Source organism: Equus caballus, chromosome 22, assembly GCF_041296265.1.
Source record: "Equus caballus isolate H_3958 breed thoroughbred chromosome 22, TB-T2T, whole genome shotgun sequence".
NCBI classification, from domain to species: Eukaryota; Metazoa; Chordata; class Mammalia; order Perissodactyla; family Equidae; genus Equus; species Equus caballus.
Window position 1 is genome coordinate 39,122,982 of NC_091705.1, and position 26,859 is coordinate 39,149,840.

Below are 26,859 nucleotides of genomic sequence, written 5' to 3' on the forward strand. Positions count from 1 at the left end.
GGGCCTAGTGGCTGCCTCTGCTCTCCCAGGCTGGGTGTCATCTCCAGGAAGCTGCTGTTCCTGGCAGCCAGGATGGTGGGGCCATTTCCTATGCTGTAGCTAAAAGCAAACCCAGCACCTGGGCCTGGGTCTGGCCCAAAGCCTGGATATTTGTCCAGCCAGTGCGGGAAAAGGAGAAGCCTGTTCCGTCTCTTCCCCAACAGCTGAACCACCTCGTGGGCCCTGCCCAGCAGCGGTCAGCACCGTGGTGCTAGGGCCAGGATGTCCCAAACCACAGCCGCTCTTACCCACCCTTAAGATTTTGGCCATGTCCTTTGCTTTTACGTCAACTCTATTAAAAACACCTTAAATTGACTTTTAAAGTAATCTGTCATTGCTGTAGATGGAAAAGCAGTGTGGCTGCCCTAAATAGAAGGTAACTGAAAACCTGGCTAAGATTCTGCCAGAGGTGAGCCCGACGTCTGCTTTCTCATTGTTACAGGCAAGGTAGCATTAAACTGACTGCCTCTTTGAGGCGTTTAAGTGAATCTAAAGAATGAAAAATGGACCTTTTTCTCATAATGTCCTTCAATGTTATTTAATGCCTGTCAATCACCACCAACAATCATTTCTCCTGGAAACGTGGGAAACACAGGTGAACTCTGCACACCTCAGTCTCCCCATCTGTAAGACGGGGATCTTAACAGCACCTGTCTCCCTGGAGGACCGACACCAGACGAGATCACGCACGTGAAGTCTGAGCGGACGAGCCGCCAGGCTCATAGTACAGGCACTCAGAAGCTGGCTGTTATTATTCCTGTTCCATGGAGGAGAAAATGTGAGCCCTGTCATTAAAGAACTAAATAAGGCTTGAGCAAAAAAACCCCCAAACCCGAGCAAACTTCAAAGCAGCAAGGAGAGGGGACATAAAACCCCAAACACTTCATTTAACAATGGAAGACACTTTATTACTTTTTTAAAATCATCTCTCAACATTTCAACTCTTGGTAGAAATCAAATGTAAAACAACTGCATTTTTAAATTAGCACATATTTAACTATCTTAATCACAGCAACCTCACACGAGAAGATACACACCAGGAAGGAGCAGGGTCACAGCGTTTCCTATTCCAGTCCACGAACACAGTATCTCCATGGTGAAACGCACCCTGGACTGTCTCTCCCAGGACAAGCGAGTGGCTCCTGCTTTTGTCTGCCGTGTCAGTTACGTGGCATCACAGGTGGTTAAAGAGTGACTGTAGTGCTGGAGCGATCTGGAAACGGAAAGCTAGAGCTCTCGGGAGTGGGTGGCACTGACACTTCTGAAACGTGAAAAGGAAGAACAGCGAAGACAGATGCCCCAGAACGGGCTGGTCTTAGCAGGGAGGTTGGCTGAAATCCGGCTGTATATACATGTTGAATATCTACATGTGATCCACTAGATATATAAAAAAGAGCCAGAGAAGACTGAAAACCTTAAAATCACTCAACTGAGTTGGAAGGACATCAGCAAATTCACAGTGGCCTCAGGACTCAGCCAGATTTAAATTTGCTCAAGAGCTGAATACCTCCTTCTACCAGAAAACCCACTGCATGTAAATTCCTGTGACATTCCATACAGCACAAACACTTATGGCTAAAATCGATTATTAGTTCACAAGGAAGCGGCTTTATTTTCAAACTCTTGCCCCACTCCTGCTCTGCACCCCAAAAGGAAAATCCAGGGGTCAGTAATTCACAAGAGGAGATTAAGGGGCCTTCGGCTTTGGAAGCTTAGGCTCGGCTGAGAATCCCAGGGGACACGTCTCAGGGGCGCACGCCGACTCCCGCCCACTCTTAGTGCAAAAAGATCGCAAACATTGCAGAGTCCTGGAAACAGGTGAAGAGAAGAGGACTGAGATAGAGGGGTGGCAGGAATCCCAAATGATTCTCCTTCTGAAACGGGACTCCAGAAGAAGTGTGGAGTGCCAGGTTCACACTCAGCAAGTGGCAAAGGCCGGGCTGCAGATCTGCACGGAGGTTCCTGAATCGTCACTAGGCTACCAGACCTGTCGGCCCGCGCTAACCCCCTAGAACCCACTGGAGGTAGGTGTATAGAAACTTATTGTAGGGAAGACAGTGGCTCTCCACCACCTCAGGGACATCGGCTCTGCTCCTCTGCCCCCACACTCTCTGCTCTACCCTCGGGCTGTGGCCAGTGGAGGATACCACAGGGATGGGCTTGAGGCCCTCCCTTGGAAGACTAAAGAACCCGGGGCATTTTTATAAACAGCTACATAATTAATGTTTTAACCACTTTGAAACACACGGCAAGTTGAATATTTATTTAAAAATAAATCTCAAAAATATCTATTTACAGTACAGGAAGAGGGGAATGTGCAAATGACAGAAAGGGGAGACGACAGTCCTGCTGCAGAAGGGCCACACGTCAACACGCTGGAGCAAAGTGCCAAACACCACGGGCTGGACTGCACTGTGGTGGCAACAGGAGGACATTCAGCTAACACTGGGCTCAGTTCACCTGTGAGACCTGGGTGGGGGAGCGAGGGGCGGGGAGGTCAGGTGGGGGTCCTTGTGTCCGGGAAGGGGGAGGCGAAGGGATGAGCCACTGAAGAGGCCCAGTGTGGCCGGAGGGCTCATTTCACAAGCCAACAGGCCTCTAGCTCGCCACTCCAGGGGGGCATTTGGAGGTGACCTGGAGGGCCCTTCCTAGTCCCCGTTGGCTTTGTGCTGGGAGTGGCAGGCATGGCAAGAGTCCCAGAGATAGAAATTCTCTTTAAAAGAAAACCCAAACAACAGACTAGGGAGTGGAGAGATCAGCAAAAATTAATCTGAACGGAAGTGCCACCCTCTCCCTTGTCAGGAGACAAAGCAGCCACCAGCTGAAACACACGAGTCGCTAAGTGAACTCCACACGGTGCGGCCGGCCCCACGAGCCCCTGGCCCCCACGTGGTCAAGTGCAGGTCTCTGCTTCGAGATAACGCACGAACACGTCTTCCCCGGAAGCCAGACGGGTGAGCGGCGTAGCCCTTGGAGCAGGGAGGGGCGCGCCGAGCCTATCTGTACACGAGGTGGGGGAGCTGGGCGGACTTGTAGTTCAGCTGGTTGTTGGGCACGAACTTGTGCAGCTCGCTCTTTTTGCAGCAGGGGTCATAATGGTAGGCGCTGAGGCAGGCGTCGCAGGAGACTTTTGAACACTGGGTGCAGGTGTTGGTGGCACCGGGGCGGTTACAGAAGCCACAGCGGGAGGTGGCTGTGGGGGAGGGCTTGGGTTTGGAGTGGAGGTGTGGCAGCCGCTCGAGGCCCTGAGTCTGGCCTGCATACCTCTCCCGCAGGGACGGCCCGTGGGCCAGGCTGTCGTGGGCGGAGGCCTTGCTGGGAAAGGGGCCAGGTTTGGAGGCCGGGGGACAGGCGAGCAGGCTGTCACAGCGCTGGCAGAGGGAGGAGCTGCAGGACAGACCGCAGTTTTGGCACTTGGAGAGGGCAGACTCTTTGGCAGGGGGCGAGCGCTTGTGGTAGAGGGGATGGGCATCGTTTCTGAGCAGCCACACGTCCGGCCGCAGGGCGTCCTGCCTCCGGTACGTGCTCCGAGGTTCTGAGTCTGTGTACAGATCTACGTCATCCTGAGCGGAGAAGTATGTGCCACGCAGCAGGCCAAGGCCATTGTTGGAGGAGGGGGAAGGAAGGTCATCCGGGCTGCCGTGGGGGGAAGTGGACATGGTCAGGAGCGAGGGGGACGGACGGATGATCTCATCCTTGAGGTCGTCCCCCAAGTCTGCTGCCACAGGCTCCTTGCGCAGGCTCAGCGAGGCCTTGAGGGGCGGCTTCCGGCTCTCCCAGTAGCTGTCGTAGGTATCTACCGACCTCGAGGGCTTGGTCACGCGGGGCTTGTAGTAGTCCTTGGCCGCCCGCTCACTGGCTGACTTCTGGAGCGCCACACGGGCCATGGAGGCTGTTAGGTGCTCCCGGCCCTCGGCGCGCCGCCGCAGGGCATCGGAGCAGCCACGCACGTCCTCTGCGCTGCTCTTGCGCTCGCTCACCACGTCCAGCTCAGAGTAGCCCTTATCCTTGACTTGTGAGTGGATTTCCAGCATCTGCTCACACTCCACCTTGGCCAGAAAGAGTTCGAAGGAGACCATCTTCACCTGGAGGGTCTCCCCCAGCTCTCGGAGCTTGTATGCGGTCCCCAGCTCAGGCACGTAGCCCATGTAGTTCAGGATTGCTCGGATGTCCTCTTCCAGTAAGGTCGACTTGACATAGTAAACGAAGGGGCCCGTGTAGGTCTAGGAGAAGGAAGAGGGCAGAGAAAGAGAGGCAGCATTTTCCCTCTGGACACAGACGGAGACTGCGTCAAAGCCAGGACGGCCAATCTGAACAGGAGCGCGGGGGAGAGGCGGGGGAGGGGCAGGAGTCCGCTTCGGTGCCCCACTGCGGCGGGCAGAGGCCAAGGCCGCCAGCAGCTCGGCTCACCGGCGCGAGGGAGCTCACACACCACTCCTTCCTCAAGTGCAGGAACAAGGCCACTGACTTCTCCATGGGGCAGCGGCCCCGCTCCATACAACAAGGGGATGGGGCAAACGCGGGGGAAGCAAGGGCATCGGATCGGGGGCAGAACATCCAAGGAGCAACGAGAATGCTCCTTTCTGGTGTTTCTACGTAGGTGCGAAGAGTATACCAGGCTGAAGGGCCCGATCAGGTGACACTCTCCTGAGCCATCACTGTCTTTGGAGTGACTGAGGATTCTCTCTCTCAAATTCACCCTCCTCCCTCCTTCTGTTACCGCTTTGTCCAAAGCGTCTCTCTGGGTACCCGGACATGGCGGCAGCCTCCTAATGTCTCCCCGCCCTACTCCTGCCCCTCTACAATCTATTTCCCGTAAGACAGCCAGAAGGATTCTTTTCAAATGTAACCCTGATCCCAGCACTGCCTGGCCTCCCTGCCCACTTGGAATAAAGCCAAGCCCTCCGCCCCGGCTTCAAGGTCCTGCACAAGCGGGGTGCTGCCTACCTTTCCAACCTCACAGCTTCAGACATGCACTGCGGGGCAGGGAGCCAGTTACGAGTGACACTGGACGACAGGCACAGTGGGGACCTGGGGGGTAATTCTGGTTGTTCTCTCAAAGGCAGTGGAGAGAGTGGGAGGGTCTGGGGGCAGAGGAGGGATGTGATCAGATGGGCACAAGCCCTCTCAAGACGGACTGGAAGCGGGGAGAAGGGAGAAGGGAGACCAGAGCGGAGGGCCCGTCCCTAGACCTTACCTTGATGCTTCTGAACTCCTTCTTCCACGGGTAGAGGAAGAGGTTGACGCCCACCGTCTCGAGCACGCTGAAGGCAGACTGCAAAGCCCGCAGGCTGGAGGAGCTCAGCGAGCGCAGGGAGCTCTCCACCACCTCATAGAACTGGATCAGCCGGAATCGATAGAAGGGATCCAGCTTGTGCGCGCTGAGCAGGGTCGAGGCTGCCGCCCGCAGGTACTCCTCACTGCCGGGCCGCTGCTTGCTGGGGGTGGTGTCCACTTGGCCCTCATGGAACTGCACGTACTTCCGAAATAAGTCATCCTTGTATTTCGTATCCATTGAACTGGGCTTCTCCATCGGATTCAGGGACGGGGGCTACCTTATCTCCTCCATGGCATCTGGGTTGGAGTCAGGGACATGACTAAAAGCACTGACATGTTGCTCGCCTGGACCAGCGGAGTGCTCTGGAAGGGGAAGAACCAGGAGTGTGTCATTCCTCGCAATAGTCCACACACCAGCTTGTGGCTGCTGAGGCAGGATAAGCAGCAGCACTGGCCTGAGCTACATGGGCACCACCAGCCCAGGGCCCCTTTCTGCTCATTCATTCGGCACATTTGCTGAACACATACTACGTGAGGTTGCAGTGGAAACAAGACAGACAAGGCCCTTGACCTTGTGGAGCTCACCAATGAAAAATATGATTAGGGGCACCTACCCTGGTTTTTTGGTGAGAAGGAGGAGTTTTAAAAAGCCCCTGAGGCAGTAACGGTTAGACCTGAAGGATGAGGAGCTTCCCAGGCAAAGAGGGGGGCGAGGGTGTACCCCAGAAGCAGCGGCACGGACGAAGGCCCCGGGCTAACACTGCCAGTGCTCACCCTGTGCCAGGCACTGACACATGCTCGCCGGCCGTCTTCTTAAACAACCCCGGGAGATAGGTACCATTGTTGTCCCCATTTTACAGATGTAAAAACTGAGACATACAGACGGTAAGAAACTTGCCCAAAGTTACAGAACTGTTAAGAGGCAGAGCTGAGATCAGAGCTGTGGCAGTCGGGCTCCAAAGTCCGTGCCCTTCACCACCACACCCTGCTTTCCTGAGGCAGGAAGGAGACTGGCATGTGAACAGAGAGAAGCCAAGTGTGGCTGCGGCAGCAGAGAGGAGGGGAGTGACAAGAGATGGAGCCGCAGGCTTAAGCAGGAGCCTGTTCTCCAAGGCCTCAAAGAGCACATTAAGAATTTTACATTTTATTCAAAGAACCATAGGAAGCGCCTGAGGAGTTCAAAGCACGGGAAAGAGGGACACATCACATCGACAGTTTTAAAGAGAGACCATGCTGGCTGCTGGCCCCTGGAGAGGGCTTTCATCCGCCTTCACAGGCCTGCATTCCCCTTTACCTTAAGAGCAGTTTATGGCCCCACTGGGAGAGAAGAGGACGTTCTGAGCTGGGACACACTGGATTTATACACTCTTGCTGTCTGCCTGGCCACTTGTTAGGAGCATGTGTACAGCTGCAGCAATATTCGTGGCGCCCACAATGCTGGCAGCAAACCTGGATTCATCGAGGGATACTGCCAGGCCCGGGGGAGGCCACACAGCAGGGGTTGCACACAGATTCCGAAGCCAGACGGCCCGGTGTCAATCCTGGGTCTGCTGCTCTAGGTCACTTGGGCAAATTCCTCAACCTCTCTGGGCCTCAGTTTTCTCCTCTGAAAAAGGAGGTGAACAATGGGACCTAGAGTCCAGAGCTGGTGGGAGGATTATGTGCCATCAGTATAGAAAGCTCTGCACAGATGCCGGCTCAAAGTAAGCCCTTGACACTTACAAGCAGCCATTCCCGGGGCCTGAAGGTGTGCCACCCGCCATGATGCCAAGCATCCTCGAGGGGGTCAGATCCGAGCAGGACAAATGTCTCCAACAGGTGGTGGATGTGCGTGTTCGCACTCGCCTGTCCTGCCAGTGCTGACCAGGCTCCATGGGCGCAGGCCTCGGGCCTGAACACAGCAACTAACCTAAGCACGGCGATTCACACGCCTGCTGTCTGAGCCGGGGAGGCTCTGCCGGCTGTGGGGGATGGCAAGGGACCCGGAAGAAGCGGCAGTGGGATGGGAGGGACACATGGAGTCCTCTCGCAGATCTGAGTTCAGCTCAGGGAGTCCTAAGAGCCCAAAGCCTGGCAACCATCATCAGGTCAATGAAACCATCCCTGTCTCCACAAGCACCCGTCTGGCTTCTCCAGAGTTTTGGGGAGCCTCTCGGGGGTCTTAACTGTGAGGTGAGGGGTGAGATGTGCAGGAGACCTAGGGACACGGAGAGGCCACCGTCTCCCACCTATGGCCCTGCAGGCAGCCCAGTGCTTCAGGAACCACAGAACAAGTGCGCCTGGGGGCACACGAGGCAGATGCCAGCCCACTTAGGATCAACTTCTACCTCTGGACCAAGGTCAAAGGCTCCGCGTGGTCAGCGGCCGCTCACCCCCCACAGTAGTCTGCCCCCTCCCTTCCCTTCCCCCACACGGACCTTTCTGTCTGTTCCTCAAACACGTCAAGCTCCTTTCTATCTCAGGACCTTTGTCCATTGCTGTCTTTTGCATGCTCTTCCTCTGGTTCTTCCCAGAGCTGCTCACTCTCGTCATTCAGGCCTCAAGCTCAAATGTCACCCCTCAGAGGCCCTCCCACCTCCCCAGTCCCTTGTGACCCCCTTATCCTGGGATAATCACCACTGGAAATTATCGACTTTATTTACTTCTTTACCCGCTTCCTCTCTTGGTATCCTCCTGTCACCCCCAGAGCTCCACAGCAGCAAGGACCACATCTGTTTTGTTCACCACGATGCCTAACACAGAGCCTGGCACACAGATGAAATGAATGATGCAAAGGCTGTAAGCATTCACGATGCCACTCCTTTAGTTTCTCACTTAGTTGTCCCAAGAATCCTGGGAGATCAGCTGGAGAGAGAAGGAACAGAGGCTCCAGGACTGACATGACGTAAGTAGCTCGGGGCTAGGAAAAGGCGGACTAGAGATGCAGGCCTGGCAGGCCTGGCCTCTGGCTTCCTCCTGAGTCCCTCCCACCCCCTAGGATTCCTGAGTTCAACAGGCATTTATGAAGCGCCAACCTTGCCCAAGGCCCTGTGCTAGGCTGCAGTGGGGGGATTTGGGGTGGGGAAGGGGCAGCAGGGGAAGCAGTTAAGACATAGCCTTGCCCTCAATTCCAGTTGAAAGAGCTTATCGTCTAGTATCAAAGTACGTATGTTCTCTCAAAAAACAGAACTGTATTGCAACCTGAGAGAACCATCACTGTCCCTGGTAACAGAAACCCATATGCACTGACCATTTTTTATTTATCTAAGAGAAGCTTTCATCGTGCCTCTGGCCCCAGGGACTGTTTTTTGGCACGGCTGAGGACAATTTAAATAGGGGGACAGCAAGCCTCCTAAACACTGCTGTGACTTTTCCCCAAGGAAGTCAGCTTTGAGCCCACAGAGGCTAATTTTTTTTTACAATGTCAGCCACCCTCGAGCTCTGCGTCTGCTGCTCTGTAATCACGCCACAGTCCACACCTTTGTTTGTTGCTGGCAAACAATAAACAAGGCAAAGGGACCCAAATAGCCCAGCTGGTGTTCAAAATCTTCAAATCAAGGATGGGAAACGCATCCAAGAAGAATCTTGAACCAAGCTAGGTAGGCGAGGAAAAAGGTGGAAGAAAATGAATGCTAAAAGATAATTAAAGAGAAGGAAACGAACAATTACTGAGGTCCTACTATGTGCTGAGCATTGGGCTTTCTGCTTTAACTGCATCATCCTGTTTAACCCTCACAACAATGAGGAAACCAAGGCCCGGCCGTTAAACAAGCTGCCCATCAGAGCTTCAGAGAGGCCCAGTGGAATCTGAACCTGGGTTGGCAGGTCCTGAGGCCCCAGCTTCTTCCCATTTATCTCACTTACTTATTGTTACAATTAGCACCGTGCACCAAGAGATTAGTACCTGAAGGCCCTCTGCTAAGTGCTTGACGAAAATCAATAAAACCCACGACAGCCCCAAGGTTACAGAAGAGGAAACTGAGGCTCAGAGAGGCGAAGTCCCTTGTCCCAAATTACAAAGCTAGGAAGAAGTGGATCTGAGATCCGAACCTAGGTCTGCTGCCAAAACCCTGCCTCAAGCTCTGAGCCACGCTGCTTTTAAGCAAAGCCATCCTGTGGCATCGTCTGCTGGACAGCTCTACTTGAAAGGGCCCTAGGGCAGGGCGAGCAGAGCTGAGTTCTAAAAATTCCGATAGTAGCAAAATTCACATCTTCCCACACAGAACCAGGCTGGAAGAACCACCATCTCTTTATGATGTAAGCTCAAAGGCCAAGGGAAGAGGCTGGCCAGAGACCGGCCAGCGATGAAGCAGCTGACATCATCCCTCCCGAATACATTTTCTGAGAATACGGGCTGCACTGTAGCTGGCCGTAGCTGGTATCTTTTCTGAGCACAGAGCCGGTAATTTATTCCCGGTATTCTGCAAGAACAACAAAAAACACACTCTCTGCAAAAACAGCGTGGTTACAGGAGACCAAGACAGCGCAGTGACAGGAGCCGATAATTTCTCCATGCAACCCGAGGATTGGAACACCAAGACGTGCCAGTCTGGCAGAAAAAAAAAAAATGGCACTGTGAGCATCTCTAACAGAGTCAGGCGGGTGCCCAGAGCCAAGAGGCCTGGTCAGCACTTCCTGCACCCACAATCTGGGCCCCCTCCGAACAGCAAATCAATGAAGGGAGAGAGACGGCTGTCAGGGAGATGGTGGTTCTCTGTTATTTTTGAAACATCTCAAAAGACAGCCGTATCTGTTTAAAACCCCACTGAACGGCACTGAAATGATTCTGGGTAGCAAAGCACTGGCTTGGCTTTTCCTCAGCTGGCCCATTCAAGCAGAAACGTTCCCCCAGCAGCATCCAAAGGCCCCCCTCCCTGCACAGGCAGAAGCTATTTTGGTCCGGGCACTGCCCCAGTCCACAGCGGACAGATCCCTGGTTCAGCTTCCTCCGGCTCCAAGTTCCCTGGCCTCCACAGGGCAGCAAGGGGAGAACAGCTCCACCCGCCACCTCCGCAGCCCACTCCTGCTCTCATTTCGAGCCCGAGGCCCCCTGAGACACATCCAAAGCACCTTCCACTGGCTGGGAAACACCGGAGGGTCCCCACATCCCAACCAGATCCCCGAGAAATTTACAGAGGCGTTCCAAATCCCTGAAAATAACCTCAGCGTGCCGAAAGCAGGCTTGCCCGGTGGCAGCTGCCTCTCCGAGGAGCTCTGAAGGAAGCAGCCTCCCCGCCCTGCAGGCGACAGAAGCTGGCGGCTGCTTTTCCCCGCCTGGTCACTCCTCCTGCCTGGGAGCGCCACCGCAGTTGCGAAAAACAGCTTCGTCCCAAACTCGGGCCCTCCCCACGGGTTTGTGAATGAATTCCCCGCAGCGATCATTTACTGGACGCCTGCTGTATGCCCGAGGCCGAGCTTCGCACGCATACCCCCCCACCCCCACCGAGGCGCTCGCAGGCAGGTTCACTCCATGTAACTCATCAGGCAACTGAGGCTCAGAAGACCAAGTGACTTGTCCAAGGTCACACCGCCAGTACAAACCCGGGCCTGCTGCCGGAGACCGGGGGCCACGGCGCGGCAACCGCCTGGGAGCGGGATGTCCTGCTGAGCGAGTCGCCGAAAGGGGGTGTTCCTCCTGAGCCGCCCCGGGCCGCCCGCGGCCGTTCCCGAAGCCTGCGAGGCCGCCCCCGGGGCCGTGGGGGTCCCGAGCCAAGCTGGGCCGCCGGGCGCCCAAGAGGCGGCCCCGCCCGTCGCCCCCGCCGCCGCGAGGGGCCCCCGAGCCCGGGCCGGCCGAGCCCCGCCGAGTCGGGCGCTCCTCCGCCCGGGAAGCCCCGGAGGCCGTTTCCGCCCGCGGCCGCCTCGCACTCACCCCGACCCCGCCGCCGAGGACCCCGGTCGAGCGAAGCAGGAGGAGCCGCGGCGCCGCCGGAGCCGGGCCCGCCCGGGCTCTGCCGCTCCGGCCGGCTACAGGGCACCGCGACCAGGACCCCGGGCCCGCCGCGACCCGGAAGCACTCAGCCACGGCGTGACGTCCCGCGGAGGCGGGTCCAGAGGGGGGCCGGGCCGCGGCTGCGCGCTGGGCCCGGGCGAGGCCGAGGCCCCCGGGCGGCGGCGGAGGTGGCGGGGCCCGACAAGCGAGCCCAGGAGCCGCCGAACTCCGCTCTGGGGCCCCGAGGGCCGCGGCCGCGGCGGGGGCTCGGACCCGGAAGCAAACGGACCGGAAGTGACGCGCGCCGCGGCCCCAGGACGGCGGCTGGCCGGGTTGTCATGGGAACCGGTCTGAGCCCGGCGGCTGAGGCTCCGAGCTGTGAGCGCAGCCCGCGGACCGCGGCTTCCGCCGCCCGGACTTGCCCCCCGTCCAGGTGACCGCGAGCTGCGCTCCCGACCGCGCCTGAGCTGACGGCTGGACCCCTCGCCCCATTTTACGGACGGAAATACCGAGAGCAAGTGAGATGCGCGGGATCACGCGAGACTGAATCCCGCCTTGGGAGCATTGTTGACGTTACAGGCTGTCGTTAAGACCGGGGCCCCAACTTTGCCTTTGCCACTTCCTAGCTGCGTGACACGGGGCAAATTACTTAACCTCTCTGAGCCTCAGCTTTTTCACCTGTAAAATGGAATAATTGTACCGCCTCGTGGGATTCATGTGAGAATTAATATATAGAAACCAGTTATTACAGTAGTTGGCGTATAGTAAAGATCTAAATACGTTTTGTTTTTTTAAGTAGTTAAGTCAAAGAAAATGACCGGTCTCTGCCCTCAACTTCCCTTGGGGAAAACGATGCCAAAATATTGCCTCCTAGCCTTGTGACTTTTCACCAGGCACCTGCAGTACCTGCGTGGTCTACACTGACGTCAATCCTGGTAGCTTGTCATTTCACTTCGTGGATTTGTCTATACTCCCACCCACCACGTTGACTCTGGGCTCCCCGAGGACTCGGCTTTTGTGGGTCACCACTCACTGAATCCCTAGTGTTTGCAAAGTGCCTGGCACGTACTCAAGACTGTGTTGAACACGTTTGCGATTGAACCGTTCATTCTCTCTCTCTAACTTACTCCAGCCACTTATTCAAGACTCAGAGCCCACCCCATGCCAAGTTCTCTTCCTCCACGTGCTCTTGGCTCCCTGCACTTAGCGTGCTCTTCCACCCTTCTGCCTCTGAGCCTCTATATGCTCTTCCCTCAGTGTGAATGTTCTTCCCCTCACCTCCTTCCTTGCTTTCTTGACTTCCAGCCCCAGCTCAGTCCTCACATCCTTTCTGAAGCGTTCTCTGATTCCTCCAGGCAAAGATCCACCTTCCTCTGGTTCCCCAACACTGTCTTTCATAATTTTATCTGAGCTCTTACTGCAGTGGATTATATGTATTTTTAAACCTGACACCCCCACAAGACCTGGCGCTCCTTACTCCTCTGTGTTTCCCCTGAGCTCTGCACATGTCTGATCAGGAGGCGCCCAACAGATGTTCCTTGGCTGCAGGACTCTTTGTCTCAGCCTTGGTGTCCCCAGCTGAAGCCGGGGGGTCTTGTCTCAGGAGGGAATGACATCGTACCTGGGGAAGCATTTGGAGAAGGAGCAGCCTGCTGTTCCTGCAGCAGCAGTGACTATATTTATCTGGTGCTGTCCTAGCACCGCACAAGGTCTTTGTGCACTTCAGCCTTTATCAGCTCAGGTTTAAGCTCCTCTCTTAATCACCTGCAAGGGAATGGTGTTTACAGGGATTCCAGCTGAGAAAAACTGGCCCACCTGAATTGTCTGCCTTTGCAGCAACTCACAACTGACCTTTGGAAACTGTTGTGGGACTGCATGAGACTGCTAATAAGTCCCTTGCAGCTCCGTGGTTCTGTGACAGCCAAAAGGGAAACAGAGTTTGCAGAAGGCTTTACCAGTAGGAAACCCTGGTCATCGAGACTCGGTGACATTTCATATCAGAAAAGACCCAAAGTCTCCGAAGAGAGTCGTGTGTCTCATCTTTTAGACGAGGTTGAAGGCCTGAGATTCCTCTGCTTGGTAACGTGGAACCGCAGGAGCATCTCTCCAGATTTTATTACATAATGATTCGCAGGTTATGTAACAGTCATGACAATGATCAGGCACCTCTACTTGCTAAGAGCCAACAACACGAACAATCTACCTACTTCTTTCTATTTTTTAGGCGTTTTTCTCATCACAAAAGTAGCACATGAATTCCAACGATGCAGACGTGTGTAGAACGAAAAATGAAAAAGAAAAGCAACCCTAGGACCCAGCAGTTTGATTTCTTGGAATCTACTAGAGAAACCAGCGTACATGCACCAAGAAACCTGTTGCGTCGTTGTTTGTAATGCAAAATCAAAACCAGAACCATGCTAAATGTCCGTCAGTAGGGGAGTGGTGTGTCCGTGCTGGTGACTAGGGTGTGTCACTGAAAAGGATGATGGAAGCCTGTGTAGCTCTGCAGGACGTGCCCTGAAATGGAAACCGTATTGTCTAAGGGTGTGTATAAGTGTATAAAGTCAGCGGGGGACAGTAATGCAAATATCGATCATGTGTTTTTTAAATCTTGTCACAAATACATATTATGTGATTTTTATTAATATATTTCTCTCCCAGAAGTCAGTAAGCTCCATGAGGACATAACTATCTGTTTTGCTCACAATTATATCACTACTGTCTGCCATAGATACACTTCCCACACACAAACGGGAGTCCAACAGTGTTTCTGAACAAAGTTTTTATTAAATGCCAGGATTTATGTTAGATTTAAGGGGCGTAACTGTGAGCAAGACAGACACAGCGCCTGCCCTCAAGGAGCGCGCAGTCGCCTTATCAGAAAGAATAAAACAGGAGTAGGATGAACTAAATACCCGTAATTCCGGGATAGAAGGTGGTAAATGTTATGAGAGCGGCATAGAGCTTAAAGAATGGAGACGTGACCTCCGACAGGGCGAACTGGGGACAGCCCCACGGAGGAGGTGGCGTTGGAGCTGGGCTCTGAGTGAGCTGGGCACTTGAGGATGTCCAGCTTTCCTTCCAGCTGGAGGGAAGAAAAGAATCAAAAGCAAGGAGTGGAAATTGAGACTCAGCTGCCTACAAGCATGTAAGGTGGGTGCAACTAGGTGCTTGAGTACCAGTCTCATACTAGATAGTACTGGGCACAGTGGTAATGTAGCCTAACGTAACGATGATTCAGTCAACAATGGACTGCATAGATGACAGTGGTCCCCTAAGATTAGTGCCATCTAGCCTAGGTGTGGTAGGCTAGACCCTCTAGGTTAGTGTGCGTGCACCCTCTGACGTTCACACAACAAAGAAACTGCCCAATGGCGCGTTTCTCAGAACGTGTCCCCGTGGTTACGTGGTGTATGACCGTACCTGGCTCACAGTAGGCATTCAATAAGTACTTTAGTGAGAAAACAAATACTGTTGAACCCCCTCCCTGCTAATTGTTGCCAGTTTCCTGGCTGATTGTGATCTGATATCCAGGTTTCTGAAGAGGAGTTAGAAGTCCAGATTTGTAAGTGAAATTTCTCAGTTATAAACACTCTGTGTAAATAGACTTCCTGGTTCTGTGTGCCAAGAGAGCCTACAAGAAATGACACCCCTAGAGCAACAAGCACCTAGCACCCAGATCTTACTTCCTAACTGCCATTCTCCACTAAAAGGAACCAAGTGTTCTTGGAGAAATCACTGAGTCTCGGGGCTGGGGCAAGGAACGTGAGCCTGGAACGTCTTATTGAGCCAGAAAGTAAGGAAATGTCAAACGAATGATGGGACTTGTTAAAAGACACAAAAGCCAGGTTGAGGGGTTCCTACTGGCTGAATCTGGGACAATCTGAACATTAAAGTAAATAATGATATTAACAAATTATAATTCCTTAGGGGGGAAAAAAGAAGAAACCATGATCCCATACTGATATTAAACATAAAATACGGTGTTTGCCAGAGGAATGCGTCTGAGGGCTGTGTGTGGCCCTGTGTGCCAGGTCTGACCCTTGCACTAAGGAGGAGCAAGGAACAATGAGTAGTTCATCTGGTTAGAGATATGAGTGCACAAGACAAGCTAGGAAATCGGGGTGATGCAAGATCAGCCTGGTCTTTGAGGATCTTGAATGTCACTCCAAGAGTCCGGATTTGACCCTGTGGGCACCTGGGAGCCACTGAAGGTCTGTGAGCAGGAGAGATGGTGATCACAGTCCTGGCTCTGCAGAGCAGGTATTTGGGGCATGGATGCAACAGGGTATGGTAGACAGGAAATCAGGATTTAAGGTCATTAGAAACATGGCACAGTGAACAGAAATGACCCTGCAGCCAATAGCCCTGGCTTCCAGTCCCTGGCACAGCATTTGGTAGCCTCACAGTTTGGGCAAGTCATTCACTCTCAGCCCCTCCAGGAGGCTGGACTCTGGAGCCAGAATGTGTGGGTTCAGCTGCGCTACTTACTATGTATGATCTTGGGCAAATTAACCTCACTTCTCTGTGCCTCAGTTTCTTCATCTGTGAGATGAGAAAGATAACAGTAGTGCCTGCTTCCATATGGGTTGTGAGATAGTCCACGTGAGCACTTGGCATAGTAAGTGCCCATTAAGCGTGAGCTATTGTATCAACGCTTTTTATTAAATAGGATAATGCGTGGGAAGAACTTGACCCAAAGCCTGGAAGAGAGTCAGCCTGCAGGCGGTGTTGTCCATGATGAGGGTCATTGCTGTGCAACGCAAATGTGCCGGGAGCTGGCAATTCTGTCTGCTGCTCAAAGCTCAGCATTCATTCTGACCTCCCACAGGTGGAGGCAGCACTGGGGGAGGTTCGTAGCCCGAAGAGGCATGCCTGGAAATGAAGCTGGCACAGTGAGCTTCTTCACTATCAGTAAGAGGCTTGCTTCCCCCTTTTTCTCTAAATATAAACCCAACTGTCAATTGCTTCACAGTCTTCATGTCTGCCGCAGGAGCCACCCACAAGTCCAAAGGTTACCGGGCTGGCTGAGGGCTGGTCCTTAGCGTGATCCGCCCAGCCCAGCCCCGCTCCCTGGAGACACAGGTCATGGGGTTGGATGTGCACCACTCAGCTCCTCCTCTGGTGATTCTGAATTGCTCCTGAAAACAGTAACTCAGAGGTTGGGAGCTCCCGATATGTACTTTACTGGTCTCTTAAAGAATTGGGTTTCAAAGCCTGTGCACTGAAACCGACCGTCTCTGCCCTTCCCTTGAAGTAGGCCAGGGAAAGCCACAAACAGGTTGTCTTTGTTCCATGGCAACGTCCTCCCAAGGCAGGAGGGCAAAGTAAACTCTGAAGCCAAAAGGCCTGAGTTCAGATCCCAGCTCTGCCACTTTCCAGCTGTGTGACTTTGGACAAGCTATCTGACCCCTGCAGACCTCGGTTTCCTTATCGGTAAGATGAGATTAATAGGAGTAAGTACCCCAAGGATGCTGAGAGATTGAATGAGCTCAGACAGGGCGCCAGCGGACAGTGAGCAGTGGAGACAAGCCAGCTATGAGTATTCTTAACTCAGAGTCACGGAGCCTGCCAGGCTGGGGTGCACAGTCGGCCTCAGACGATGGGGAAGGTGACTGGGCTTGATGCCGTTCTGGTCAATCCTGGGCACCTTGCGTTTGTGCTGCTCCCAAGAATAGACTTTTATAACATGCAGAATATATAAAGAACTCCTACAACTCAAGAACAACAGGACAACCCAATTTAAAAATGGGCAGAGGACTTGAATAGATATTTCTCCAGAGGAGATATACAAGCAGCCAATAAGCACATGGAAAAGTACTCAACATCATCAGCCATTAGGTAAGTGCAAATCAAAGTCACAGATGCAGAATCACACCTATTAGTGGCTATAATTTAAAAAAAGGGAAAATAACAAGTGTTCACAAGGATCTTGAGAAATCGGAAACCTGTGCCTTGCCGATTGGAATGTAAGGTCGTGCAGCTGCTATGGAGAGAAGTTCGGTGCTGCCTTGAAAAGTGAAACATAATTACCATATGGCCTAGCAATTCTAGTCCTAGGCATCTACCCGAAAGGATTGAGAACAGAGACTGGAACAGAAGGCCATACACCAGCGTTCACAGCAGCAGCATTCACAACAGCCGAAAGGTGGAAACAACCCAAGCGGCCATCAACAGAGGAATGGATAAACAAGGTGTGGTATATCCATACGATGGAATATTATTTGCCCATAAAAAAGGAATGAAGTTCTGAGACATGCCTCCACATGGATGAACCTTGAAAACATTAGGCTAAGTGAAAGAAGCCAGTAACGAAAGGGCAAATGTTATATGATTCCGTGTATATAAAATGCCTGTAATAGGAAAATTCAAAGAGATGGAAAGTAGATTAGAAGTGACCAGGGCTGGAGAGAGGGGAGAATGGGGAGTTACTGCTTAGTAGGTGCAGAGTTTCTGTTTGGGGTGATGAAAAATTCTGGAAACTGGTGATGCTTGCCCACATTGTGAACGTAATTAATGCTTCTGACTTAGTAACTTCAAATGGTCAAAATGGCAAATTTTAGGTTATGTATATATTACCACAAATTAAAAACTTTTAAAAAAGAAAAATACAATATTCCTGCATTTCACTAGAAAGCAGAAAGGAAACAAATAGAGGGAAATCAGAGAGAGAAGAGTTTGACTGGGGTGGTTAGTCCACCCGCTTGAGGGCTGAGCTTCTCAACAAACGACCTGATGTGTCACTGATTGATTGAGTCATTTGCTCGTTCAATATTTATTGTCACCTATGTGCCAGGCACCAGGCTAGGCAGTCAGAGGAGATAAGATCCAGGCTGTGGGGGTGCTTACATGCTAACGGTGGGGAGAGAGACAGAAAACAGTGGACAAAGAAATGAACAAAACCATTTCAGATTTTGATACAGGCTGGGAAGGAAATAAATCAGGTCATGTGATGGAGCATGCTGGGAAGGTGACTTCAGATAGGTGCTTCAGGAAGAGCCCTCTAAAGTGGTGGCTGTTTACCTGAGACTCATAAAAAGCCATGCAGGTAACCAGGGGAAGGCATGCCAGGGAGAAGGAACCGTAGGTGCAAAGGCCCCGAGGCAGGAATGAACTGGGTGTGCTTGGGGTAAACAAACAGGGCTGTTGTAGCTGGAGTGTGGTGGTCAGGCAGGAGACTGGCATCAGAGGGAAGCAGGCAGCATATCAAGGAGGGCCTGTCGGAGGATGAGGATGGAAGCAGGGAGGCCAGCGAGGAGGCTCCTACAACAATCCGGGTGGGCCATGATGGTGGCTTGGATCAGACCCTGGGCCTTGGTCAGTGAGCTGTGGCCTGGGTACTTGAACAACATGGCGTGAGGCTGGAGCCCCACTTGCCTCCAAAGGAGCTGCGGACACGGAAGCCTTAATGGGGCCTCCTGAGCACAAACTGCCAGCAGTGGATGCAGGTCATTTGTGGACGCCCAGTCCCAGCCCGCCTTCCTCTGATAATAGCATCTCAGTTTTGCTCTGGGAAGCCACCCTTGGCCAAAGCTCCATTGGCTACAGGCCTGTGATTTCTTTCCCTCAACGTCCCCCAGTCCAAGGAAGGAGCATATGGCTCACCCTGAGCCAATCAGATGCTTCGCAGGGAGTCTGACTACAGAGCAGGTTACGCAGAAGTTGGAAGGAGTTGGAAGGAGTGGATTCCTCCAGCTGAGAATGCCCCACTACCAGTCCCTCTCAAGTCTGGAGTTTTAGCTTTTCTTCCATTTTGCTAAAGTTCGCTGGAGTCAGTCTCTGCTGCCTACAGCCAAAGTACGTGGCTGGAAACAAAGATTGCTACTGAAACCAAGTGCTACAGGCGATTAGAGCAACTCCATGTTTTCTCAGCATTATACAGCAGATAACTTACAGTTTTCCAAATAGGAAAATGTACATGCAAGAAGGTTATAAAACAGTGGGCTCCAATCTTTTCAGTCATGTAGCCCATCAGTACAAAATTTGAGTATGTTCCCACAACATACATAGTAAATAATCACAGGGCCGGCCCAGTGGCGCAGCAGTTAAGTGCGCACGTTCCTCTTTGGCAGCCCGGGGTTTGCCAGTTCAGATCCCGGGTGCGGACATGGCACCGCTTGACAAGCCATGCTGTGGTAGGCGTCCCACATATAAAGTAGAAGAAGATGGGCACAGATGTTAGCTCAGGGCCAGTCTTCCTCAGCAAAAAGAGGAGGATTGGTGGCAGATGTTAGCTCAGGGTTAATCTTCCTAAAAATAAATAAATAAATAAATAATCACAATGCTTATTTTTGTGGACCTTAAGAAACATTCACACAAAGAAAGATTAAAAAGTACAGTCTACTGTGCACTTCAAAATTATTAAGGTCTTGAGGCACTCCCCATATGTAGTGGTTAAGTTCAACATGCTGTGCTTTGGCGGCCTGGGGTTCACAGGTTCAGATCCTGGGTGCAGACCTACACCACGTCAGCCATGCTGTGGTGGCAACCCACATACAAAGTGGAGAAAGATTGGCACAGATGTTAACTCAGGGCTAATCTTCCTCAAGCAAAAAGGGGGGAAGATTGGCAACAGATGTTAGCAAATCTTCCTCATCAAAAAATAATAATAATAATATTAAACCCTTGAAAGATAAAAGGAGATTGATGAACTGTTCCAGGTTAACAGAGTTTAAAGAGACTTGACAACCAAATGCAATATGCTATCCTGGATGGACCCTCGAACTAGGGGGAAAAAGTTAAAAAAATAGAGACATTTATTTCTATTTACATAAAGATTATTGAGACAATTGGTAAAACATGAATAAGGTCTATAGATTAGTTAATACTGTTATGTCAATGTTAACTTCTTTTTGATAATTTTACTGTGGTTTTATAAAAGAATGTCTTTATTCTTAGGAAATACACACTGAAGTATTTAGAAATAAAGGGCATCATGTCTACAACTTACTCTCAAATGTCTCAGGAAAAAGAGCATACATATGGATGTATGTGTATATATATGAAAGCCAGCCATACGTGTGTATGTGTGTGTGTATATACATAGAGAGAGAGACAGAATAATACAGCAAATGTGATAAAATTGGGGAATCTGGTTGAAGGGACTTCTGGGAGTTCTTTAAACCATTTTTGCAACTTTTCTGTAGGTCTAAAATTATTTCAAAATAAAAACTTACAAAAAGAATAGCCTAAATAGGGGCTGGGCCAGTGGCATAGTGGTTAAGTTCACACACTGCACTTGGCTGGCCCAGATCCCAAGCATGGACCTACACACCACTCATCAAGCCATGCTGTGGTGGCGTCCCACATACAAAATAGAGGAAGGTTGGCAGAGAGGCTAGCTCAGGACCAATCTTCCTCACCAAAAAAAAAAAAAAGAAAGAATAGCCTAAATATAATATTTTATCTGATTTCTTAATGATACAAAAACTTTATTGTGCTAACAAAAAAATATTATTAGTAAAATATTTTGGGGCTGGCCTGGTGGTGCAGCGGTTAAGTGCACATGTTCTGCTTTGACAGCCCAGGGTTCGCTGGTTCAAATCCCAGGTGTGGACATGGCACCGCTTGGCAAGCCATGCTGTGGTAGGTGTCCCACATATAAAGTAGAGGAAGATGGGCACGGATGTTAGCTCAGGGTCAGTCTTCCTCAGCAAAAAAAGGAGGATTGGCAGCAGATATTAGCTCAGGGCTAATCTGCCTCAAGAAAACTATATTTTTTTATGAGTTTTATGAGAGGAATGTGATTAAAAATATTTCATTATTCTTTTTTAAATCTTGGTTCACATGTTTTGTGATATGGCCAATTGGGAATTTGTTCTTCAGTTTATTCTGATTTTAACCTCTTGGCTTTTGAAAAAAATTTTAACCTGGAGAAAAGATCCAAGAATAATACAATGAACTTCGGTACACTCTTCATGCAGACTCCTGGATGTTAATATTTAGCCGTGTTTGCCTCTCTGTCTCTCTTTACACGCCTGCTACTGTTGAGAATAAGTTGTGGACGGAGTTAGGTTACCCTGAGTGCTTACGTGCATTGCATGAAAACAAACATATTTACTCAAATAACCACCACGCAATTATTAAAATAGGCAATTTAACATTGAAACAATACTATTTTCTAATATACAGCCCATATTCAAATTTGCCAGTTGTCCCAATAATATTTATTTTGCTACTTGCTTTTTAATGGCACTTGTAGCTGGAAAGTTTCCTTAAAAACATACACAGATCCACATGGAAGCAGGAACCTCTGCCTGGGCTTTCCAAATCAGGGGGTGCTTTTTCTTTTTTTTAATCCCATCCACCAGTTGGAGAGGTTTGTGTTTTTGCTGTGGATGTTGGGGGCTTTGTTGTTGTTACCGTTTGATGTTTGCTATGTTATTTTTAAAATTTGTTTTTAAAGATTGTCCCTGAGCTAACATCTATTGCCAATCTTCCTTTTTGTTCTTTTCTTTTTTTTTTTCTTCTCCCCAAAGCCCCCCATACGTAGTTGTATATTCTAGTTGTGGGTCCTTCTAGTTGTGGCATGTGGGACGCCACCTCAGCATGGCTCGATGAGCGGTGCCATGTCCGCACCCAGGATCCGAACCAGCGACACCCTGGGCTGCCGAAGCAGAGTGTGCGAACTGAACCACTCAGCCACAGGGCCGGCCTCTGCTATGTTATTTTTAATGTAATTATGCTGCAGAGGCAAATAGGTGATTACAAACATCATCTGAAAAAGACACCTTTTTTCCCTTAAAGTAAATAATTAAAAAAATTTAATAATAGTGGATAAATTTTATTAAGTGCTTAATATTTGCTAGCCTTCATAGTAATTCTTTACATGCATTATTTTTTGTCTTTTAATTTTTATTTTAAGTTATAATTTGCATACAGTGAAACGCACCGATCTTATGAGTCACAATTCAGTGAGTTTGGACAAATGCATACACCATCCCTATTAAAATACGGAACATTTCCAAACCCCCAGAAAGTTCCCTCATGCCCTTTCCAGTCCAGTCCACACCCAGAGGCAATCGCCGTTCTTATTTCTTTCACCATGATTAGTTTTGTCTGGGATTTCATATAAATACAATCCTACATGCTGTGAATTTTGCGGTCCAGCTACTTTCACTCAGCATAATGACTTTGGGACTCAGCCACATCATAAGTCTCATGTGTTGCAGTTTGTTCCTTTTCGTTGCTTAGTAGTATTCCATTGTATGACGACCCCACACCCTGTTTATTCATTCACATGCTGATATACTTTTGCAGTGTTTCCAGTTTAGAGCATTTTGAAGATTCTTGTACAAGCCACTATGAACATTCTCGTCTAAATCTTTTTATGAACATATATTTACATATGTCTTGGGTAAAGTTTGTGAATTTTACCTAAATTTTTTCTTGAGTGAAATTGGGGTCACAGAATGGACTTTTTATTTATTTATCTTTAAATTTTTTATTTTTTTTAAGATTGGCACCTGAGCTAACAACGGTTGCCAATCTTCTTTTTTTTTTCCTGCTTTTTTCTCCCCAAATCCCCCAGTACGTAGTTGTATATTTTAGTTGTGGGTCCTTCTAGTTGTGGTATGTGGGACGCCACCTCAGCGTGGCCTAATGAGCGGTGCCATGTCCATGCCCAGGATCCGAACCCTGGGCCGCGACAGTGCAGCACAGGAACTTAACCACTCGGCCACGGGGCCGGCCCCCAGAATGGACTTTTTGATAAATGGTGTTGGAACAACTGTGTAGCCATCGGGAAAAACTAACACTGGCTCCACACCTCCCGCCAGGTGCAAAAATTAATTCAAGATGGATCATGGGTCTAAACATAAAACCATAAAAATTCTCAATGAACATGCTGGAGAATATCTTTGCAACCTTGGGTAGACAAAGGTTTTTTAGGACAGAAAGCCCTAACAATAAAAGGGAAAAACAATAGATTAGACTTGATGAAAATTAAAAATTTTGGCTCATCAAAAGACATGGTTAAATTTGCTTCAAAATAATGCAAGTGATGGGTGAAGGGAAGAATTGATGAGGGCATAGAACGAATAAGACTAGTCATGAGTGGATAACTATGAAAGCTGGGTGAAAGGTACATGTAAATTCGTCATTCCACTCACTTTTATATATGTTTAAAATTTTCCGTAATAAAAAGTTTTACAATGTGGCATATCAAAAAAAAAAAAGGATATGAACAGACATTTTTTCAAAGAAGATATACAGAAGGCAACAGGCACATGAAAAGATGTTCAATGTCACTAATTATCAGGGAAATGCAAATCAAAACTACACTTAGATAACACCTTACACCCATTAGAATGGCTATAATCACCAAGACAAAAAATAACAAATGTTGGAAAGGTTGTGGAGAAAAGGGAACCCTCATACACTGCTGGTGGGAATGCAAACTGAGCAGCCACTATGAAAAATAGTATGGAGATTTCTCAAAAAATTAAAAATAGAAATACCATATGACCCAGCTATCCCACTATTGGGTATTTATCCAAAGAACTTGAAATCAACAATCCAAAGAGACTCATGCAGCCCTATGTTCACTGCAGCATTATTCACAATAGCCAAGACGTGGAAGCAACCCAAGTGCCCACTGAGTGATGAACGGATAAAGAAGATGCGGTATGTATACAATGGAATACTACTCAGCCATAAAAAAAGACAAAATTGTCCCATTCTCAACCACATAGATGGACCTTGAGGGTATTATGTTAAGCAAAATAAGACAAACACTCCATGATTTCACTCATTTGTGGAAGATAAACTTACGGACAAAGAGAACAGATTAGTGGTTACCGGGGGGAAGGGGCTGAGGGGTGGGCACAAGAGGTGAAGGGGCACATTTATATGGTGACTGACAAATAGTAATGTACAACTGAAATTTCCCAATATTAGAAACTACTATGACCACAATTTTTTTTAAAAAAAAGACAGAACTAAGAAAATGAATAGGCAAGCCACAGACTGGGAAAAAATACTTGTAATACATATGTCTGATAAAAGATTTGTATCCAGAATTTACAAGACATCTTAAAACTTGGTGCAGTTTTAAGTGTTAAGCTTTAAGTAGCTTTAAAGTATTTAAAGCTCAAAATTGCACTGACTTAGGAATCACTTATAAAGAACTCCTACAATGAAGGACAGAAAAGACAACCCAATAAAAATGAACAAAAGAACAGACACTCTCCAAAGGAGAACATACAAATGGTCAATCAGCAAATGAAAGAGCGCTCGACATCACTCCTCATTATGAAAGCTAAAACCACAAGGCTACCACTACACACCCACCAGCATGCCTAAAATCCAGACGGCTGACAACCCCATGCCGGTGTGCACGTGGAGCGGTTCACATTGTTAGTGGCAGTGGAAAATATTTGGAAAATGGCTTGCTTTGGCAGTTTCTAGTAAATTTAAATACACACTTGCCAAATGCCCTGACCCAGCAATTCTGCTTCTGTATGGATGCTTAGCTTTTCAAAGTCTTGCTAACTACGACAGCTTCATTCTATCATTGGCCAACGTCTCAAGTCACAATATACCCATGGAGTGGCGCTTATCACTGATGACGGTGGATTTAAATCCCTATTTCAATCAGTCTTCTTGATAATATTCATTGTTTGGTTCTAGTTCATGTCAGATCTTACTGCATCATCATTGTTTTCACCTCCTTATGTGGCTGATCCCTGATATAACATAAACTGTAAAATGCTGTGTGAAAACATTGAGCTGGTGGAGTGACTGATAAACCGCAACTTTCTGGAAGCAGCATTTTTTTGTGGTCATCCCCCTGTGTCTTTCCTGCTTATATCCAAATCATTCACTGCCATAGCCCCAACACCTGTTGGGAGGCCTGGCACACACATGTTATTGGTTGAATGGATATTTACACGCCAGTGTCACTCATGTTAAAACTCCTTGCGATCTAAGACTATGTCCTTTTTGATTTTTTTCTTCCAGGCTAAGTACAGTAAGCCACAATGAGCAGGGGCGGTAAATGCTTGAGGAACAGGAAAGAATAAGAGAGGCAGCGTTCACCTTGCCGGCCAGGTGAGTCTGTGAGGGACTCTTCTGCCCCCTAGTGGCGCAGGTGGGAATTCCTCCTGGCTTGCTCTCCTACCAGTTTGGCAATCTTGAAGAACCGGCTGAAATTGGGATGAAATGATCGGCCCATAGATTGATAAACTTAGTAATACATCCTGGTATAAATTCTCCCTGCTTTAGAGAAGTATAGTAATAAATTTTACATGTGACCTGAGGCTACACAATAGGGCTCTGAGGGTTATACGATTTGAGGGCTGAGGTCATGTCTAATTCATCTCAACTATTCTCCCACAGGGCCTGGTGCACCACTGTTTAATTTCTACTTAAAAAGTGAGGCAGGAACTTGGTAGAGAAGTTTAGGCAATACAAGGGGAAAGAGAATGACAAGTTGGTCTTCCTCCAGGCCCACAGCCCACCACCGAGGCCCCAGGCCCCCAGTTACCCTTTCTGATAATAGGCCCTGGTACCAGACTCCCGGGAATCCTTCCAGTAGGGTGGTCCACTCATCCTGCTGTGCCCAGGACTTTGCCAGCTTTAGCCATGAAAGCCGCGCACCCTGAGAAACCCCACAGCGCCAGGCAAACGGGACAGTTGGTCCGCCTACCTTCCAGAGACATCTATTCATCACACAGAAACATATACATATACTAACTGCGTTACTCAGCATTTGGTGTTATTTTCATTAAAAGTACATTTTGAAGATCATTTCATATCAGCTGTATATTCACTTAAGTATTTATGGAGTTACCTACCCTGCACTAGGCACTGTTTTATTTTTATTTATTTGTTTTTTTTTTTTTTTTGAGGAAGATTAGCCCTGAGCTAACTACTGCCAGTCCTCCTCTTTTTTGCTGAGGAAGCCTGGCCCTGAGCTAACATCGTGCCCATCTTCCTCTACTTTATTCGTGGGATGCCTACCACAGCATGGCGTGTCAAGCAGTGCCATGTCCACACCCGGGATTCGAACTGGTGAACCCTGGGCTGCCGAGAAGCAGAACGTGCAAATTTAACCGCTGCGCCACTGGGCCGGCCCTCTCTGAAAATTAGGCACTGTTTTAGAAGCTGAAGATACAGTAGTAAACAAGATGGACAAATTCCTGTCCTCGGGGAGTTGACATAGCAGTAATGACATCTATTGTATTTATTCAACACTTTGCCACTGTGACCAAGGCTGTCCCAGGCACCTGTGTGTGCGTGTCTTTCCCACATGCGTGAGCAGGTCCATAGCAGCACCGTCCACAGAACTTTCTTCGATGATGGAAATGTTCTATTTCTGTTGTGTCCAATACATGGCCACTAGCACACGTGACTACTGAGCACTAGAAATATGTCCAGTGAAACCGAGGAATTAAATTTTTGGTTGCGTTTTTTTAATTTATTTATGTTTTTGGTTTTTTTCTGCTTTTTCTCCTCAAATCCCCCCAGTATATGGTTGTATTTTTCTAGTCGTGGGTCCTTCTAGTTGTGGCATGTGGGATGCCACCTCAGCATGGCCTGATGAGCAGTGCTAGGTCCACGCCCAGGATCCAAACCAGCGAAACCCTGTGCCACCGAAGCGGAGTGCGAGAACTTAACCACTTGGTCATGGGGCC

The 26,859-nt window shown here is 49.5% G+C and overlaps 1 protein-coding gene across 4 annotated transcripts; it reads right to left on the reverse strand.

Moving 5' to 3' along the window:
- Window positions 1-925: 925 nt before the first annotated feature.
- On the reverse strand, window positions 926-11,759 carry SPATA2 (spermatogenesis associated 2). Of its 4 annotated transcripts, XM_070246927.1 has the most exons (4): window positions 10,837-11,047; window positions 7,967-8,160; window positions 5,237-5,679; window positions 926-4,262 (listed from the first exon to the last, which is right to left on the reverse strand). In XM_070246927.1, exons 3-4 carry the CDS (start codon window positions 5,570-5,572, stop codon window positions 3,036-3,038), a joined length of 1,563 nt encoding a protein of 520 aa, XP_070103028.1. In that variant the 5' UTR covers window positions 5,573-5,679; window positions 7,967-8,160; window positions 10,837-11,047; the 3' UTR covers window positions 926-3,035. The 4 variants fall into 4 exon arrangements, with proteins under 4 accessions (XP_070103028.1, XP_023482494.1, XP_001501247.1 ...); XM_023626726.2 differs by lacking the exons at window positions 7,967-8,160; window positions 10,837-11,047 and adding an exon at window positions 11,165-11,759; XM_001501197.5 differs by lacking the exon at window positions 7,967-8,160 and having other exon boundaries at window positions 10,837-11,051.
- Between the last annotated feature and the right edge of the window lie 15,100 nt (window positions 11,760-26,859).